This window comes from Drosophila tropicalis, unplaced genomic scaffold (assembly GCF_018151085.1).
Source record: "Drosophila tropicalis isolate 14030-0801.00 unplaced genomic scaffold, ASM1815108v1 contig_694, whole genome shotgun sequence".
Classification (NCBI taxonomy): Eukaryota; Metazoa; Arthropoda; class Insecta; order Diptera; family Drosophilidae; genus Drosophila; species Drosophila tropicalis.
In genome coordinates this window covers 4,985,487-5,005,648 of record NW_027173176.1, presented here as the reverse complement: position 1 = coordinate 5,005,648, position 20,162 = coordinate 4,985,487, and the positions used below count along the sequence as shown (strand labels likewise).

Here is a 20,162-nt window from a genome sequence, read left to right as displayed (position 1 = left end):
TTTCCCTCCCCCCATCTCTACAAAAAGCCTGCCTATACGTACAGTGTGCCCCGCGTTGTGGAATGCATCGAACAGAATGATCCCAGTCCCACACATGAGAATCCAAACGGCACTGTGGATGTTGTCGACGGTTCGATTACTGTTTCCAGTCCGCCCAATGAACCAAACGATGTCACCGAGAAACTTTTGTCCCAAGAGAAGACAGCCAGTTCGCCAGTGCCGTCCATTGGGCCCATAAATGGCCACGATGGCAGCGAGAAACTGTCACCCACCTCGATTAATAGTCAAGAGGGAGCCCCCCTGCATGCTCCGCTGGCATCGACCGCCTCCATGTCCATCAAAGAGCTATCCGAAGAGGAGGAAGATGCCGAAGCTGAAATCATAGCTGATGCAGATGCCGAGGCAGAACCTCTTGTGGTCAAAGAATTCGAAAAAGAAATGAACAACGAACAATTGGGCCAACCAAATGGCCGCCATCATCAGCATCATCGAGGCAGTGGCGACTCTGCCGCCTCAGAGTCTGTTGGCGTCAAATCGGCGGCTCTTTCACTGCCACCCGATGATCTGCTCAGCATGAGTGGCAGTGAAAGTGGCATATCGAATAGTGGTGCACATCCTGCCTCAGCCAATGCCGCGAATCTCATGCCCACAACAGCTGCAACAGCTGGATCCGGAGCAGGAACAACGGGCACCTCAACGTCAATGGCAGCAACGGGAACAGCAACTGGGGCGAATAGCTTAACAGTAGCTGAGGCTCCTGAACGCTCCAGGCGCAAGTTATCTGTGCAAGGTAAGTTCAGAATTCGATTCGAAAATATCCCCGACTAACCGCAATGGGTAATCAATCAAGATCTGTATGGAGCATTAAAGTTTCACTCTTATCCAAGTTTCACGGCGAGGGTTAACTTAAAAAGTTATAAACTGAAATGCTTAAAAATGTACATAGTCTTAATAGGATCCAATTTGGAGTGAGAGAAAGTCAAAGCTTCACTTTTTATCTACATGGAAGGGGACAAGGCCGATGGAAAGTAAGATGTGTAGCGCCTAGACGGAATAGAAATTTTAATCTGTTTTAATAGCTGGGCAGGCACCATTAGATAATTTATAAAAAAGTTTACCCCGAGCACTGGTTCTTTGGTCAGTTGAAGAAGGAAGGTTAATTAGTTGCAATCGATGAATAAGATGGAAAATTTATATTCTGATCTTAGTTCAAATCACAAAAGTATGAAAAGTGAAGAAATAATTTAAAGCAGTGGCATATCTAGGGCTGTGAAATGTAAGTAACTTTGCACCCAAAAGTATGCAATATACTGTTCAAGAATCTAGAAATTCTTTAACCAAATGTTGTTTCACGGACAATTTGTAAGTTACAGATCCCAAGGAAAAAAAGTAAACTTCATGAAAACAATGAATGAAGTTCACTGCATAGAAAGCAAACTTTTCACTCTTAATTTGCCCATGATCTGAGGTTATAATCTAGTAAAGCTGGAATAAAGAACTTGAATAGTTGTGCAGTCGATCAATGTGTACTATACTTTACTTGAAGAAAACATAATTTATACTAAATATATCGATCAACCCGCGTACAGAAACTTTAGTTTTTGTTTTTAATTTGTTTTGCGTTTTTATTACTTTTCTCTGGTTTTGTTTTTTCTTCTACAGGTCTCATGTCCTTTGCCGACAGACGTCGCTCCTCTGGCGCCTTCATCGAGGGACGTAAACTGTCCATTCACAGCGGTGAAAGTTTTCGCAGTCATGGAGGTAGGTAAAAGAAAACTCTACCCTAGTGGTGAATGGACTAGGATAAAGAGAGGAAGAGAGAGAGAAAAAGAGAAGGAAGGAAATGGAGATGGAGATGGAGGACAAACGTTAGTGTGTAGCCTATAAAAACGCAACAGTTGAAAATCACTTTCACAAATGAGCTCAGGTTATGCATAATTTTTATCGCTTGTGGAGCAACTTTTTCCTCTCTGTACCTCTCACTCTCTCTCTCTCTCTCTCTGTGTGTCCCTCTGCGTGTCTCTGTCTCTTTTTGTTTGCATCGTAAATTTAAGGTTGCCTTGCATTTTGTGTGCTTTTGTGTGAAAGTTTTGCCGTCAGTAAGCACACGGACCTCCATGGTTGGTCCACCTGTACTCCGGTACGGCAATAGCAATAGCAATGTCAATGGCAATTAAGCTCCTTTTGATAGCTGAAGCCTGAGCTCTGTCGCCCTTTTTTCCTGCTTTTTCTTTTTTTTGCCTCGAATATTCGGTTTTGTGTTATTTCCTCCCTTTTTTAATACGGGGGCTTTTCAACGGATTTTTATTTGGTTAATGCTGGGCATGAGTTTGGTTTTATATCGCTTTATGAGTTTTAATTTACCAAGGACTTTAAGTGCGTCATGTGGCAGAAGTGGCAAGTGGTGCGGGTGGTGCAGGTGGTGCTGGTGGTGGTTAACACTGGGAAAAGCCAATTTTCATGGAATTTTTGATTTGCCCTTTTGTTTGTTAAGTGCAGTCCCGTGTCTGCCGGGGCAATTACCTAGCACTGTGTGAAAATTGTGAAAGCTGCTTGCCCAAAGTGAAAGCCATTTTCCAAAATTTGAACCAGCCATGCGGTTAGCATGTGAAAAGTCCTTTCACATCAATGCAACCTTTATGCTATTATAGGCACTTCTTCGATAAACTAAAGCGTCGAGGACCTTAGATTCCTATGCATACCTATGGGCTATATAATCCCAATCAATGTTTTATGTTACAGTAAAACAAAAGCCAGCTCAAAAGAAACTTTAAGAAAGTTGACCTGGCTGGTCTTGACCAAGAGAATGATTTCGCTTGTTGAATCAAGTGAAGACATACAAGAAAATGTCAGATTTTGTATGTAAGTATATATGGGATATTCTTTTCTCAAACAAAATCAACTATGCCACAATTTCAATGGGCTCAATGGTAAACCAAATTGTTAACAATGTTCATAAAAATGTTTCTGTTATCGAGGTTCAATTCAACACCCACTAAATTTTGTCATAAAATGTTGTTTGCAAGTGGATTAATTATTTAATCATTTGCTGTTTAATCATTTTATATCTATAAGATAAGATAGAAACATTTGCTTTGATTTTTATTGTCACTTTATCTAATCAAACTTGTGGTAAATTGAAGTGGAAAACTATCAGAATGTATAGGTATAAATAAAATAATTGACAAAAAAGAAAGCGAATGCGAGAGAGGGAATATGTGAATTTCCAAATATCTTATAAGCTTCTTGGTATTCAAATCAATTCAGATGCAGTGTAGATAGTTTTTTTTTTTGACATTATGTTACTCCCTTCCAGGTCATGTCACACGTAATCGCCCCTCATCGAAGATGACAAAATATGTTGAATGCTGGGGAGCGGATCGACCTTTTGCCAATATTGCCGAATCGAAGCTGGTGAAAAACATTGGACTGGCGGTAAGCGGGAGGGTGAAAACAGATTTCAAATCAAATTTCACAAACTCTATTATTATTTCTCTTTCCATCTACCCATCTGTCTTGCTTGCCATCTCTGTAGAGTATAGCCATGATTGAATCAAATTTATTGCCACCAGAGCGTAAATGTTTCAATTTTAATTTCTTTGGACCACCAACGGAGCTGAAGCCGTTGACCATGTGGTATCGCAATACGCCCCGTGAGGCCATGTACCGTGCCCAGCCGGATACCCATTTCCGTTACGATCTGATATGCGCCTTTGTCCTCTTCCTATCGTTGGCCGTTGTGCAGCTAATTGTAATTGAATTGTAGGTAAACTTCACATGAATTTGTGCGCACAAAATATTCTTCATTTGCTTCTCTTCCTTCCTTTTTCTATAGGAATCTGGCGTTACTCGGCTCACTGTTGGCCAGTTTTATATCGTTGGCTCTGTTCCTCTATTTGAGTAATATGTCAGTGCCGGATGTTCATGCCTCGGCCACAGAACGCAATGGTCCTGGTCAGGTGGTGGCTAGTAGTCGCTACCTGAGATTGGCCATGTTTCTCATTGTCAACATTCTTATCTCATCGTGTGCGGTATTCAGTGTGGTAAGTGCTGTACTTTCTCCACCCCCTCAGAGTCTCAAAAGTTAAGCCTTTTAGATCAATTATTCGTTGCCCGAGGATGTGACATTTAAGGCCGTCAATGGTTCCATTATTGCCAGCAATTTCACCAATGATTTCAATAATACATCTGTCATATTGGAGGATCTGCAACCGTTGAATATTGCCCGTGCCATACCAATAGCTCCAATCTTTCTATGCTGCTGTGCGGTCAGTTTGGCTGCCATTTCGGCATTTCTGCGTTCGGGTTTTATACTGAAACTAATTGCCATGCTAATCGCATTGATTGGACAAGTCACAGTGCTTGGCTACAGTGATCTATATACTCAATATAATCTACAAGAGATTGAATATGGGTAAAAATAAGCCATTGCTTGGTGGTTAGTTCCTTTGCTGAGTCAAGTTCTTTTCTCCTTTAGCCTACCATTGGAAATCAAAGGTTTTCTCTTACTTTTGGTGGTCATCTTGGTACTGCACACTTTGGATCGTCAGGGTGAGTATGTGGCACGTACTGATTTCTTGTGGAAGGCCAAGCTCAAGGTCGAACAAGAGGAAGTGGAGACAATGCGGGGAATCAATAAGGTACAAATTAAGTTGCATAACAAAGAAGAGTTACATATAACGTGAATAATTATCAACTATGTATATACATAGATCCTTCTGGAGAACATTCTACCTGCTCATGTGGCAACACATTTTCTGCATTTGGAGCGGTCAACGGAGTTGTATCATGAAAGCTATTCCTGTGTGGCAGTTATGTTTGCTTCTATACCCAATTATAAGGAATTTTATGATGAAACCGATGTCAATAAACAGGGTCTAGAGTGTTTGCGTTTATTGAATGAAATCATTTGTGATTTTGATAAGGTAAAAGGTTTTCCAACACAAGTTTATTCATTCCAAATCTATTGATTTTCCTCTCCCAATTGCAGTTACTTTTGAAACCAAAGTTTAGTGGCATTGAAAAGATCAAGACTATAGCCAGCACATATATGTGTGCATCTGGTTTGAGGCCTGGAAAAGAGGATGGTGCCACGGTAATTATAATTATGCCCAACATTTATAAAAGGAACATATATATAAACACAGCTATAATTTCTCTATATATTTCAATTAATATTTCTCATAATTGCTTTTACTAATCCTGTAAATAAATAACAATCGTATAGACTCGTAGCTTTGCGGTAAGTTTTCCAAATCAATATTCACTTTGCTTATATTACAAATGTTTTTAAATTTTGCAAACATTCCCCAAATAGAAACAGAATATAGATGGGTTAAGGGTTATTCTATATTGTATGCTTTGCAACTCTTGTTGTGTTTCATTTGGCTGAAATTCCCAACTAGTTTTAGTTATGTCAACTCTGACATTTTTCTTTGAAGATTGACCTCGATATTGGCTAAAAAAATTACATGTTAACTGTTGCTGCAAGCTGACAAACTCTCTGAGAATTAACCAAAGTAATTGAAAATGTTGAAGTTTTCCTTAAGTCCTTCCTGCAATCGGTTTTCATTTAATGCCAACCCAATCACACACATTCTTAATGTTATTTACTGTTCAAATGCTTTTTAATAGCCGCTTAGAAGTTTAATTAAATTTTTATAACTAGCAAAACAGAAAAAGGAAATTTTCGGGCAAACACAGAAAGAAGCTGCAACAAAAAAAAAACAAACGAAAATAAATAAAGGGACCCTACTAAATGAGGGTTGACCATTTGGGCAGGGATTTAGGATTAGCTAAGGTCAAAAAAAGGGAGATGTTAAAGGAGAAAAAGAGAAGGAGTAGTAGTGAGTGGGTGGGTGCACGCTCAATTGGTTTTTCTGCGCACAGAGCAATAAACAAAAGTACAGATAAAGGCCAACTAAAGCAATTTCTATTTCGTTCTTTCTTTTCATTCCCTTCGTTTCTCCGTGTTTGCGTTGTTGCTTTCTTGCCAAAACAACAAAAGGATGAGAAACGCACTGAGGAGCACAACGTTGTCATATTGGTTGAATTTGCAATTGCTTTGATGTCCATATTGGATTCAATTAACCGCGAGTCATTTCAACGATTCCGTTTGCGCATTGGTCTCAATCACGGCCCAGTAATTGCCGGAGTTATTGGAGCACAAAAGCCGCAGTATGACATTTGGAGTAACACCGTAAATGTTGCCTCCCGCATGGATTCCTGCGGTGTAATGGGAAGACTTCAGGTAAGTAATGCATTATCATTATGGGGCGTATGAGTAATAATTGCCACAAACAAAAATTATATACAATTTTGTGTCATATTTCGTTTGAATCTATAGACCACCGAGAATACTGCAAAGATATTGATGGCCGCTGGCTATGAATGCGAATGCCGTGGTCTCACCTACGTCAAGGGCAAAGGCAATCTAGTCACTTACTTCGTAAAGACACCATTTGACGGCAAATTGTAAATTCATGCCAATTGTTTCTTACCACCAGAAGAACTTATTAACTCTGGTCTCGCGTCTCATTAAATCGGCTACTTTCTTTATGTCAAATATCGATAATTTAGTAATCTGTGAATTAACTAGGAAGAGCAACTTCTAGCTCGTTTCGAGCAAAGCAAATTGAGAGATCTTCATTTAAGATCCCATGAGCCATGATGATCACATTTTGATAATGCTTGTCTTTTCTAGTTAAGACACACTCACACACATACCTTCATTCATACATATATGTATATCAATACTATGATATTTATGCCAGCTTAAAATAGATAACCAAATAATGAAGAAGAAGAAACACACTCACACATACATGCATACATTTTGAGACATCTTGTTATTTATTTTAACAGCTTTTCATTTTAGTTGTAAAAGAAAATTTTTGTGCAAGCATTTAAGCATATTAAGTATTTGGTTTTAAATTAGTTAATAGCATAAATTTACTGAATAATTCACCAACAGCGAATAATTTATACATTATACATAATTACTGCATAAATACATACATAATTAAATATACATATATATATATTATATTTAATAGTTAAACAAACAAAGAAAAAAACACTAGCCCACCCTAAAATCAATATAAAAAAAGTTATATAATCCAGCTTAAAATAAAACAAAAATCAAATTACGATATATGTAGCGAAAATTTAAAAATGAAAATTTACATAATGATAATTATTGTTATTTATTTATTAAAATTTGTTGTTATTTTATAAAAAAAAAAATAAGTTTATTTACCGCTTATCAATTTCCTTTTTTTTTTTTTACCCCAAACAATTGTGTGCCATGAAAGCTCTTTGAAACAATTAAACAAATTCTATATATATTTTCTTACTACAGATGTTGTTAATTTTTTAATGGTGACTATACGACTTAATGGATCTAGCCAAAGTTCCAAACTAAACTAAACTGTATACATATATATACATACATTTACATACATACATACAAGAATATCTACTTAGCTCAATAATAATTATAATCTAATATGTATAATGTATGTGTATAACAATAATAACTACATATGTATGTTTATCTCTGGTACCTAACATATCCCAAAAAAAAAAAAAAAACAATGTTACTACTCTATACCTCCGATAAATGAAATTTACCTGCTTTTGAATGCAATCTCTCAACTTGTCTATATATCAAGTCGAACAATTTATGTTTATACGACTCTTACACATTGTGTTTTTGCCAAGAACAATACAAACAACAAAAATATACAAACTTATTTAAATAGAATATCCAACGCAGTTTAATTAGAATTTGATTTGAAATCTGTATTTAAATATGCATTGATGAATAAACCAATAAATAAAGTTGATCACATTGAAAATCGTGGGTCTCTCATTTATCGATCATCGAAAAGGTAACGGTAACGGGATCATAGTCAGCTTGCCTCCCACACTCTTTCTCTCACTCGCTCTCGGCTTCAGTCTTAAAGCCCACTCGCTCTCTTTATTCTTTCTTGACTGCTTGCCGTGTTCGCATGTTTCGCGCGCCGAATACCAATCAAATTTGTTTTCTAGGTGTTTAAAGTGCATATTTTCAAAAATAAATTACATCGAGATGAAGATCAAGACATTAAACACATTAAAGTCGTTTTAGTAAGTGCAAAAATAAATCTTTTAGAAAAGACTGCGAACAAGAAGAACGCAGAAGACCACAAAAAAGTGCCGCAAAATACATGCAAACATACATCCGTATGTACCATGTAACGAGTGCGACAGAGATAAATAATGTGAATGTGATTTTTTTTGAGTGACTAAATAATAAACATACAAATCTACAGGTAAAGAGTTTACCCAATATACATACATGTAAGAAAACTAGTCAATTTCCACATTTATACAAATACACTGGTATATGTAATATATATATTTTACTATATGTATGTATATTTAATGTACAAAAAACCTTACAAAACTAGGAAAAATTCAAATTTCATTATTCGAATAGGACGGGGAGTGTCATGGGAGAAATACTAAATTCACAAACAATAAAAAAAAAAACAATCACAGAGTCAAAAAATAACTGAAAAGCCTGAAACTCCTAAAAATTCATAGTATTTAAAAGTGTGGCAGACAAACTTTCCCCGCAAACAGTTCCGAGACGACAGTTATCCAAAGGGCGAGAACAAACATAATGTAGGAGATGCCAATCTTAAAGGTATTTGGCAATTGGTAAGCCTGACCGCCAATCTCCTCGATATGGAAGCCCAGGGGAAAGACAACAGCGGCCATGCAAAATAGGACCATGGCGGTAAAGCCCACCCAGCGGGCGTAGGGTATTACATTTCTGTTGCATGATGAGGAGGCCAACAGGATGACGGTAGTTGTAATGCATATGCAGCCGGTGAAGATGCAGATTAAAGCAATCAGCCATTCAGGCTGCAGGTCTGGGGTATAGCACACCTGGGGACGGTTATACAGGGTCATGCAGGTCCACATTAAACCGAGACGTATGTCACCTGAAATGTGGATTATTAAAAATCAGTGCAGCTCACTAGATTACTACCAAGTCTAGTGACAAACAGGAAGTGTTTCTTAGAAAACATCTGCTTTTGTTACTAATATGTACTTCTGTTGCATCTTTTTCTCACCAGCCTCTTCGGTTATTATCCAATCCGGGAGGGCTAAACTGACAATGGCAAAGACATCGGCAGCCATGAATAGCGTAGCACTTATTGTGGTTAATTTATCCATTTCTGAGAGCAGTCAGCAATACCTTTTATTATTGTTTATTTCTCTTTCCTTATTGTTGTTCTTGGAGTACTATTAGTGGCTGTGATATGTTATCGATAGTATTATCGTTTTGCTATCGATGGCTTGCAGTATTTTCTTCAGCAGAGTGGCAGCCCTTAAATTAAAACGATAGTTTCGCAGATGTTCTTTTTCTCCTCATATGGCAACGCTGAGTCCAGCTCATTCAAACTTTTTATTATCCGTTACCTTTCTTTGTATTAAGCACTATTTAAATTAAAACTAATTTATGTTTATTTTGATGGGTAAGTAATGAAAAGCATTTACATTTTCTTCAATACTTGTTTTAGTATATTTAAAAGATTATAATTGATATATTTAAGCAGTAGATTTGGTACACAAACCATTAGCCTATTTAAAATGATTCTTGAAACTTTAATATGTATTTATAAAACTTTAGTTTTCTTTGATTACCGCAAGCACAGAAATCATAAAAAGCGATTACGGAAAGCGCGAGAACTAAAGCTTAATTTTTAAATTTTAATATTAGCTTTCTATTTTGATTATTGATTCTTTTGGCCGATAGTCTTCACGAAAAGTAAAATTATTTATATATGTATGTACATACAAATATTACGTTTTTCTCCCACGCGTGTTTGGGCCTTAGTCACGGAGTCTGTTTAGGTCGAAATTATTTGACTAACATTTACTACATTGACCTTGAACTTTTACATTAAGTTTTATTGTTCGTCAGCTGTTGTTTACTTGTTGTTCTTTCTTTTATTTTTATTGCATCCAATACAAGTCAAAACCCAGTCAAACTAGACTGCAAACTTTGTAAGCGAAAATAATAAAATAGTAATAGTTAAAAATACATAGATGATCATCAACTTGACGAAGAAGCAGATAGAAAAATATGTTCACTTTCCAACACTTTACTAGCGTTCAATTATTTGATTTGTTATTTGCCTTCTGGCGCCTTCGCACTTGCTGTATCTGCTTCACCTGACAGATCAGTTCAATATCCTTTATATGGACCGTTAATGGCTGCCGTTTCGACCAGTGGCTACGTCTCAATTTTCTAATGCGCAACTGTCGACTGCAATGCAATTTGAATCTCAAATTCAATGGATTGAAATTTAAATTCCAGTGACTGCCATTGCCACGATTTCTAGTGACACATTTATAGGCGTATTGCCACCATAAGCGGACACCTTGCTTCGAACTGTGCTATAATATGAACAGAAAAAGCACAAAAAAATTATGATTATTACCCATATTAAATATGACGAATTTTCGAATCATTTATGATGGGCTAAAACGTCGAGATTGACAACGACGACAACGCGACGACGACGTAGACGACGTAGACGACTCACCATGTAGATGGGCAAAACGTAGAAGCGTTTGCACTCGCGCTGGCGAAAATTGAATGTAATAACTTGGCGCTGCGTTGCCGACACCTTGGTCAGGTGTGAGCGTATGGCGCTGGCACTTGTCGAGCGTTGAAGACGTTGAAGCTGCAAAAGGCACGAGCACGTAATTAGTCTTTCCACACGGCGAAACAGAAAACAATTGAGCATATTCCAAACGAATAAAATAAATGAAAAACATTAAATATTTTGGTATTATGAAAAAAAAAAAAAAAAAAATCAACACCAAACCCAATTGAACGAATCCCCTTATACCTATTGAAAGCACAAAATAAGTTTTAAAGAGCCTTAGAATGTGATTCATGTGAAACTACAAAACAATCAATCATGTCAATTGGGTGCTCAACCCCAAAATCCCCATCCAAGTCTTCCTGTTATCATCTTGAAATGGTTATGCATATACGAATCTATCTCCTATCTAATCTTATATTGTCCTAGGTCAAATTAAATGACATGAGAGTATGCGGTTGGCATAGACATAGATATAGCCTAATATACTCTTTTGTGGTTTAGTATAGAGTATGAAAATATTTAAAAAGAATTCGCGCCAAATTTGGCTTGCAAATGATTCAAATCGAAGCTTAAGCTTTGTTTGCACTCCCTTCAACTGCTTGGCTGAGACACTGAGACTGACTGAAGAAAATAAGCGAAGGTGGAGTAAAAGTGTGGATAAGAGGGGGCAGCGGAAACTAACCCTGAACTTGCTTATCAAAGCGTATTGTTTGTTGTTTTTTTTTCATAATTACTGTAAATACAACAAACACAAAAAAGCACACACACACACACAGAGACACAATCTACAGTTGTAAGTTGGCTGTAAATTGATTTTAATGACTTATGCGGTTTGAGCAAAATTCGATGCGACAACTTCAAGTCAAAGTCGAAGTTGAGATAGCAATTAAGTCCGCTTATCAGTTTAGAGCCCTGGCTCAAATTAGCACACCATCCACCCCCCTCTTGTCCCACCTCTCTCTCTTTATTCTAACCACCAGCCGCCCCCCCTTCCTTACCCTCAAGCAATGTTGTTGTTCATTCGCGTCCTCGATAGCTACGATGACTTTTGCTATTATTAAACATTTTTTACAAGCCGCTAACATTCGGAAATTGCTGCTAATTAGCTGAACCACCGCACGCCGGCGCAATAGAGACCTTAAAAACGCGACCCGAGAATCCAACCGGGTTAGATACTCAGACCCCGAATCAGAGAACCTGAAGACAATCAGAGACAGAAGCAGAGCTAATGCTAGAGCTAGAACTAGAGTGTGTGTCATACCCAGCGACTGCGATTGGAATTGGAAGCAATCGACTTGAATTAGATGCAGCTCAGGTTAAGGTTGATTGAGAGCATTAGATTGAACGATGACTACAATGAGTTCATCTCTGTTCTTTTTGTTTTTTTTGTTTTTTTTGGGGTGCAGCAGTTCAAGATGACGCTAGAAAATAAGAATTTCCTTTTATACCATGCACACCCAGAATGTAAGATAGTATATCAAAGTCCTCCAAAAGTTGTCCATGTTCTAGATCAGCAGCAACATCTGAGTCTATATATGTCTCTCAGACCTTAAGATTAAGTTTGTTACTTGCTGTAAATGTATATTAGTTCTCCAAATTTCATAAAAGTCGGAACGTTTTACAATAGAAGAAACGAAGCTTAGAAGAGTAAGCCAGACAGTGGAAACGATTTTAAAGTTTTTTTGGGGCAAAATTGATCAATTTATGGTGAAATATCCTTAAGGTGAGTCAATTCCTCCTCCCCCTGAATTCAAATTCCACTGGACTCAGTAATATTTGTTTTTCACGTTGTGCATGGGTGCGATAGCTTACTTTAGTTTGTTATTCTTAAAGCAATTTTCTTTAGAAAAATAATCCAGATGTTGCATCTGTTCGTGCTCACCCTTAAAGTATGCAACGAAAATTTGGTTCAAGGCCAACGGTTTTTGCACTCATTTTTGTATATGTACTTTGAAAAGATTGATGGTCCTATATGATTGATTATTCAAATTAAACATTCGATCATTTTCAAACTTTGCCTTATTTGATAATCCCAGATCTGAAGTGCTTTGAGAATGTCAACTTTCACTATCATTTTTATTGTTTTGTTTTTGGGTTTGCTCGTTCCTTTTTGTCATAATTGCTGCTAGGCAGCCCTTAATTCTATCAAACTTTCAATATTTGCATGACAATATAAAGTCGGTATACCTCACCCAACGATTCTTCCACCCGTTTGTCCCCCCGTTTGCCAACATTTCCATCGATTCAAACGATTTGTGAGCGCTTTTCTACTAACTATATTGTTGATTTTGATGTAGTACCGTATGTGCGTGCTGTTGTCGCACAGCTGTGTGTGTATGTGTGTGTGTGTGTGTGTGTGTGCATGTGAGTGTGTCACTATCTCTATCTGCCTGGGTATATCTGCTCGATCGGTATATGTATGCATGTATATTTTGTGTCTGTGATTCAGCCAGTGGGTACACAAAACAACTCCCACAATGAATGGCGTTCAGTTCTGTTGGGAACGCTCGACCGTTCGTTTGGTTGCCTATTTCTTGTTCTGTTTTTGTTTTTTTTGTTGGTTTTCCCGTACGCGGTAGAGTTAACTCTTTCGAAAGGCGAAATTCGCGCGCGCTGCCTGTCGTCGCGTAGTCAGTCAGTCAGTCAGTTAGTCAGTCAGTCGACGGTAGTAGTAAAAAATTCATGTTAATGAATGTTAATTTATACATTTGTAAGAATCGACAAAAAATCCACAACAACAACGACAACAACATCGAAAACAACAATAAAAGAAATATAAAAAAAATCTCTGCGTTTTCCACACACACATAGACATTGGCAAAACGGACAATAGAATTATTATTGAAACGATTCTGTGAAACGGAACGCTACGGATTCCAGTCGTTGGATAGAACTCTGTGGCACACAACCTCATCCTCTCAATTTGATCATGGATCCTGAATTTGTGAATAAATATAATCAGGTGCTCAGCCGTTTGAAGCAAGTGGAGAATTTCGATGGCACCGATCCCGGAAAGTTACCACAGTTTTTAAATAAAATCGAAGCACTCATGCCGGCCATTAATAGTTTTGATGAATTTTATAAAACTCAATTGATTGGCCATATTAAAAATAAATGTACAGATCGTGCCCGAGATGCCGTATTCACACGCCAAATGAGTGCTCCAGCTGGGCCGGCCAACGTTCATGGTGGTGGGGCTCAACGTACCGAATCCTGGCTCAAAATCAAGGATCAATTGCTGCACAATTATGCGGAAAGGGAGAGTAGCTATGCCCTGATTCATAAGTTACGTAGTGCCGTCTTGGATTCAAATATTGAATTGTATTATCAAAAGATATCGAAACTGAAGCATCGCCTAATTAATCGCAAATTGACCCACAACGATACACTGTACTCGTTGGAGGATATCGAAAGGATAACACTGCAAGTGTTTCGCGATCATTTGCCGGAGCCGACGCATTCGATGATATTGCGTCGCAATCCCAAGTCCATGGAGGAGGCCTATAGATACATAGTGGAAGTCCAGCAGCAATTCTACACGCAAAGCGGATCTCTTGGCCTGGATCAGGGGGCAACATTTAGCACTAGCCACAAGCAGACCTACGGAGGCATCGGCAGTGGCGTGGGTGTGGGCATGGGTGGTGTTGGCATCAGCACCGTGGGCCTGGGCATTGGCGTCGCCAGCTGCAGTGGCGGCGGCGGTGGCAATGGGGGCAACTCCTACTCCTCATCATACCAGAGGCAAATGTCTGATAGGGGCTTGCAAAATAAAAACTATTACAATCAATCTGCCCCCTTGGTGGGTGCTGGCAAATCGAATCCCATGTTCAAAAGTATTGGCGGTAATCCAGCATTCAAATCGAGTTTTAGTTATAATGGATCGAGCAGCAGCAGCAACAATAGTTTTATGGGCTTAGATAAAAATAAATCCAAGGACAATTCCGCCAATAATAAGAACAAAAATATGAAGATGACCAGCGGTTGGCGAAAGTGAATCGACTTGAGTTAAGTTGAGCTGAGTTGAGAGGAGGTGAACTAAAGTGGGATTGATACGTTGAAGTTGGTTTGATTTGTTATGATTTGGTTGGATTAAGTCATAGGTATATACAAATTATCGCTAATTGCATGACCTAAGCCTATGACTAAGAAAAGTGCATCAGACACAGCCAACCAACAGCATCAACCTAATGCTAATTGCCCACCACACTACCAAGTCAATCCAGTCAACCAGTCGCCCAGTCACCCAGTCACCCAAGTCACCCCAGTCACCAATCTCCAATCTAATAAGAATACACAAATTAGTCAGGTGAATGCCGCCATCGATGATAATGATAATGACGATGATGATGATGATGATAATAATAATGCTGATGATGATCGCAGTACCGACATGTTAATTATTAGCTCATAGATTCCAAATGTACATAAAGACCCCCACCAAAAAGCCCCAATCCTATTTCTATTTCTATTTCATTCTTCTTTTTTTTTTTTTTTTTTTGTTGTTTTTGTTTCTTCTTTCCTCCTTCAAACTTATTTACAATAAACTGTAAAATCTAACACTATCCCATAATGGGGTTGAGTTTTATTTTTGGACTCAAAAGATAAGAGGTAAAAAAAGATGCCAGTGGATACTCACCGTTTGCTGAGCACTTGACCGTGTGCCCGAATGGCCACGACTCAGGTCATAGGTCATGTCCAGGGGCGGCGGTTCAGCTACCTCGGATTGTAATTTCACAGTCTTTGGTTTCGATTTGTCCTTCTCCTTGTCATTCGGCTTGCCAAAGAGTCCACGTTGCTCGGCCCGACGTATCAGATACTTCTCATTCAGATGCGTCAAGGTTTTGCGACGCACAAGCGAAAGAAAACTGCCCGTCGATTGTTGGCGGATGCAATTATCCTGATTGATGCAAATATCAGGTACTTGATCCTCAACGAATTCATCAATATCAGGAGTAACTATCAAATCGATGCTGTCCACACGGGGCAATTGCTGTTGCGGCTGTGCCGCACCGGCGTTTGAGGAAGGATTTGTTGCTGTGGTGGTGCTGATCTCTGGCTTGTCCTTCTTCCTGGGCGACTCCTTGGTGGTGGCCATGGCCGCAGCTGGTATATTCGCTGCCTCCGCCTCGGCAATGGCCTCCAAACGTTTTTGCTCTCTATACGCATTTCGATGCTTCTCCAGGGCCAATTTATTGATCAACTGAAGGACATGCTTTACCATCAATTGATTTTCGGTATCGACTATCGAATGCGTTTGATAGAGAACGAATTGCACCTGAGGTCGTGACATTGACATCGTTAGGGTTAGGAGTTGCTCCTCCAATATCAATGCCACTCGCTGGCGACCTTCGTCCGAGACTTCGGACTCGGTCAGCACTTCCAGCATACTGAGATCACCGCCTCGCGAACATATCAAATCGATTGGATCTGAGATGGCACTAAATGAATTCGGGGGCGTGGCAAATATACCCACAACAGTGCGAAAACGATTCGATTCCATGGGAAATGAGGTGAAGGCATCGGCAAATAGTCGAATATTATTGACACCAATCGATTCCATATACTTGCGATACTCCTTGAGACTAGCTCCAGCTCCATACACATAGAAATTATTAACCCGATTGATTGAATAGAACAGAGCAGCCAAATAGGCTGTGGACCGAGGTGATCCGATGTGAGTTTGCAATATGTCACCATCAAGTTCAAAGTAATCTGTCAGTTTGGACATTATGGCCGGACCGAATGTAAAGTTTTTATCCTAAAAAGAGAGAGTTGGGCGTAGTTAAAATACCGATTTCATGGAAAATAAGAAGTAATTGATAAAAGTAAGGACATTTTATGGTTTGGGAGTTTTTGTGTTGATCAAGACAGACGAACAAGTCTATATGAATTTCTCCCTTCGTGCTGATCAAGAATATATGTATACGCTTGAAGCTTAAAGATGATTCCTTTGTTTCAAATTAATGTCCCTTTTTGCAAGGACATATAAAAGGAAACTCAAAATGTCAAACACCAATTCAGTAAATATCTATGTATGTATATTTCTTTCTCTCACCTGCATTATGAAATAATGTTTAGTCATTAGCTTTGATTTCGTGAATTCACTTCGATCCTTGGGTATACAGGATATGACCAACGGGCAGATATTATCCCATTTGCAATGTTGAACCAAAAGCGGTTGCTCTTCTTCCGGGCCATGGACGGTGAAACCCATTTCGGTAAGAATTTGATCGGCCTCGGCCTTGGAACGAACCAAAAAAGGATTAATCCAACCAGTTACAACTGGATTAGCTGCTGCTATGGCCACTTTTTCGTTCTGCAAGTGAATGGGTAACAACTGGGATAGCCGTAGAGCTCCTACCCGTATACGCATACGTGAAATGGACGCAGCTAGACGTATTCGATGTTGCCACAACACATTGGCGATTTCTACAGGATTATTCACTGCCTTGAAACATTAGGGAAACCTTTAATATTTACTTGCCTGTTACTTGGGATTCTTTGTAGAGTTGCAGCTGCAGTGGTTGATCCTCCGAGTTGCGTCCCTTGAATTGACGATCGTATAGCTCAAAAAGCATTAACCAAATTCGTTGCTCATCCTCAATATATTCCTTATGCTGATTGAAGAAACCAATGTCATCCAGTGCATTGGCCAAAACAACCTTATCTAAGGGAATGAAGATATTAATAACATTTCAATAACCAAATGGTGTGAAGGGGGCTTCACCCACAACGAAAGACATCGTAGATCAGGGAGTAAGCCAGTCTCATTTCATGCTCATTCTGAAAAACCACCAGGATCGGTGGCTTCCTGAGCAATTTGGCTCCATTGGCAATAGTGGGCAGAGTCCAACGTGGTCCAGTGCCCTCGGCTTTGAGTTTAATCTTCACTGTGGTCGAATGACAGAATTTCAAGGACCGACTACGTCGTCCATTCGTAGGACTTATGCCAGGCGATATGATTTTCATGATGCGATCCGGATCGAACATTGGCTTATTTTTTTTATTAATGTCCTGCAGTGACAGATTTACATCGCCCGAGTCATTCACTTGTCGTTGAATCTCTAGCAGCATGTAGTACATCTTGTCCAGCCATTCCTCATCGCTGGGCAGATAAATGTGTTTGGTCTTTTTCAGTTTTTTACTTTGCTCTTTAAATATGGCCGGATAGACGGAGAATATGTCGGCCAAACTTAGAAAGAATAACTGATTCGACATGGCTGATAAAGATATTGATAACAATAATTATGGCGATGATGATGATGACGATGAGTGAGTGATAAGAATGATGATGATGACTGGGAGACAACTGAAACTAAACTGAGCTTCCGTTTAGATTGACAATTGCTGATTTTCCATTTTCATTTCCCATTTCCATTTTCATTTCATTTCATTCCGTTCGTGCTTAACACCAATTCCAATTCAATGTCTGGCATCGACTGCTGCTGCTGCTTCTGCTGCTCCTTGCAATAGTTATCTATTTCCGCGGGTAACCCCCCGATTCCCATCATATACCCCTCATCACCCATCCACATCCACGTTCTTAACGTTTTCAGCTGTCGCGCACATTGGGACGGATTTCAAAATGACAAATGGCTATAATGACCGTTATATTCAAAAGTCATGCAAACAAAAATGCAGAAAATGAATGCAAAGACTCCGCCTCCCCCACTCTTTCTTCTCTATGCTTGCAGCTTTCTTAAGGATGTCTTAAGGAATATCAATATTTTGGATTAATTGTTGTTGCCAGTTGATTTGAAATGGCTTCTTCCATCAGAAGGCAAACGGAAAGCTTCTCTTTTGACTTGCATTTTGTTCCACTGTGCATGCGATTCCGCATGCAATGCTGCCACAAAGGACAAACGTTTCGCCTCCTTTCGCTTGCTCGGTTTTGGATTTGGGTTTGAGTTTTGGTTGGCTTGTTTCGGTTTCGGTTTGAATTGGATTGAAGCAGAGCGTATAGATACGTATCATCACAATCACACTTACCTTTTATTTTTTACGTTCCTCTGTGCACGCGGCCATAAATTCCGTTTGCCATATTAGGCCACATTCCCCCACCAAAAAAAAAAAAACAAAAACGGGACTGTGGAGAGGGGTGGGAAGGGAAGGGAAGGGCGGTTGGCATAAAGTCAGGCTTCGCATGATTTGCTGCTGATTGGAATTCGTCTTCGTCTTCAATAAATTGCCAAATGTCACAACTGCCGCATTTCTTTCAATGTGTTGGCATTGATTAGGCAAATTTCCACCGACCACCCCCTCGCAAACCAATCTCCACCCACTATGCACCCCCCATTCATTCAACTTGCTAACCTTTTGAACACCTTCCTTGCTCCTTGCACCCCCCGTTTATCCTTCATTGATAGTAGGTTGCCATTTCGAAACGATTTAGCGTAACATCAAATTAGTTGTCGATTATTTAGAGTTCGTATTTGTAGAAAGGGAGGGACGTAAAGTTGGGAGTTTATTTTGTTATATACTTATATTGGCCTAGGTCAAATATCGATTAGGTCAACTTGAATTGAATGTCAATTTGATTGGCATATCTGGGCCTAACAATATAAGACACGTTCGACCTGGCCTTGGTAAGGCAAACTGTAATATAAATCAACTAACTTTGCCAGTTTTTATAGCCAATCATTGCCAAAATGTCAGAGACAAAAGTTTCATTTTGGCCAATTTGAAACTATTCAAAATTGAGAAAGGAAGTACCAATCAGATCAAACCAAAAACCTGAAATATGTTTTCCAGTAACTCAACATTTAAAATTTCTCAAGCTGCTTGGTTTTCGAAAATTCCTGTTATGATGAAATGCTATTTTTATGACATGTCAGTTCCGGGTGTTATTCCAGCCACTTTAACTTTGATCTATAATTCTAATTGAATTTACTAGTCATATCTCTCTTGGCATTATATCTGATTCATCTATATTTATGACTCGTCAACCATGACGCGCCCAGAAGTCCATCAGCAAGCAGGCAAACAACTAGCCACCTAGTAAGGCTAGCCATTATCCATATATACCCCCATATCTAAACATTATATGGCCTGAACTTGGACTGCACGAATGCTATCTATAGAAAGAACAACTTCTTGGGCCTAGCCCCAAAAAGAGTCAGTAAAATGGAAACAATGAGACACAAATCAATTTCAATATGAACTTTGGGCACCGACTACGAGTTATCCATTATGACCAGCAAGGATATAATAATGATAATGTCATCTAAAAACTGGATAAAGCAGAAGATATCTCACCAACATCAAAGACTTAAGAAGACTCGTGAATCGGACTAAATGATATGCCTGATATGTTGGTTGGAATTACCCATTCGATCAATGGTTATAGGGTATGAGAAAAGATAATTTAATTATCAGGAGAAGCCACACGTCAAAGATAAGTTCAAGTATCATAATTAAATTTTTCTTTCCTTAAATTTTAAGGTAAGCCAGGGTGGCTTTACTTTTACCATATGTATAGAGTTATCGGTTGAC

The 20,162-nt window shown here is 38.9% G+C and overlaps 4 protein-coding genes across 6 annotated transcripts in view; 2 read left to right on the top strand and 2 right to left on the bottom strand.

Annotated features, from left to right (window-relative positions):
- Positions 1 to 7,239, top strand: part of Ac76E (adenylate cyclase type 2 Ac76E) — a 42,479-nt gene extending 35,240 nt beyond the window's left edge. Inside the window, exons 12-23 of one of the 3 annotated variants that reach the window (XM_068292390.1) lie at positions 28 to 790; positions 1,663 to 1,761; positions 3,317 to 3,435; positions 3,536 to 3,762; positions 3,836 to 4,043; positions 4,098 to 4,414; positions 4,478 to 4,640; positions 4,713 to 4,925; positions 4,991 to 5,095; positions 5,228 to 5,242; positions 6,008 to 6,250; positions 6,347 to 7,239. In XM_068292390.1, coding sequence (XP_068148491.1) covers positions 28 to 790; positions 1,663 to 1,761; positions 3,317 to 3,435; positions 3,536 to 3,762; positions 3,836 to 4,043; positions 4,098 to 4,414; positions 4,478 to 4,640; positions 4,713 to 4,925; positions 4,991 to 5,095; positions 5,228 to 5,242; positions 6,008 to 6,250; positions 6,347 to 6,478 — 2,604 coding nt within the window. In that variant the 3' untranslated portion in view covers positions 6,479 to 7,239. Of the gene's footprint in view, positions 1 to 27; positions 791 to 850; positions 1,103 to 1,662; positions 1,762 to 3,316; positions 3,436 to 3,535; positions 3,763 to 3,835; positions 4,044 to 4,097; positions 4,415 to 4,477; positions 4,641 to 4,712; positions 4,926 to 4,990; positions 5,096 to 5,227; positions 5,243 to 6,007; positions 6,251 to 6,346 lie in introns of those variants that run through there. The other 2 variants (XM_068292392.1, XM_068292393.1) reach the window with 2 other exon arrangements.
- Positions 7,240 to 8,360: 1,121 nt separating this feature from the next.
- Positions 8,361 to 9,308, bottom strand: LOC137579095 (uncharacterized protein C16orf52 homolog A). Its single transcript, XM_068292791.1, has 2 exons — positions 9,126 to 9,308; positions 8,361 to 8,993 (listed from the first exon to the last, which is right to left on the bottom strand). The coding sequence occupies exons 1-2, from the start codon at positions 9,226 to 9,228 to the stop codon at positions 8,593 to 8,595; spliced, it is 504 nt and encodes a 167-aa protein (XP_068148892.1). The 5' UTR covers positions 9,229 to 9,308; the 3' UTR covers positions 8,361 to 8,592.
- A 500-nt stretch (positions 9,309 to 9,808) lies between these two features.
- On the bottom strand, positions 9,809 to 17,959 carry LOC137579271 (uncharacterized). The gene is made up of 6 exons (XM_068292991.1): positions 17,402 to 17,959; positions 17,155 to 17,337; positions 16,726 to 17,099; positions 15,307 to 16,428; positions 10,605 to 10,745; positions 9,809 to 10,455 (listed from the first exon to the last, which is right to left on the bottom strand). The coding sequence occupies exons 1-6, from the start codon at positions 17,886 to 17,888 to the stop codon at positions 10,171 to 10,173; spliced, it is 2,592 nt and encodes an 863-aa protein (XP_068149092.1). The 5' UTR covers positions 17,889 to 17,959; the 3' UTR covers positions 9,809 to 10,170.
- On the top strand, positions 13,181 to 15,232 carry Gagr (Gag-related). The gene has a single exon (XM_068292734.1). It carries the CDS (start codon positions 13,600 to 13,602, stop codon positions 14,662 to 14,664), a length of 1,065 nt encoding a protein of 354 aa, XP_068148835.1. The 5' UTR covers positions 13,181 to 13,599; the 3' UTR covers positions 14,665 to 15,232.
- Positions 17,960 to 20,162: the final 2,203 nt, after the last annotated feature.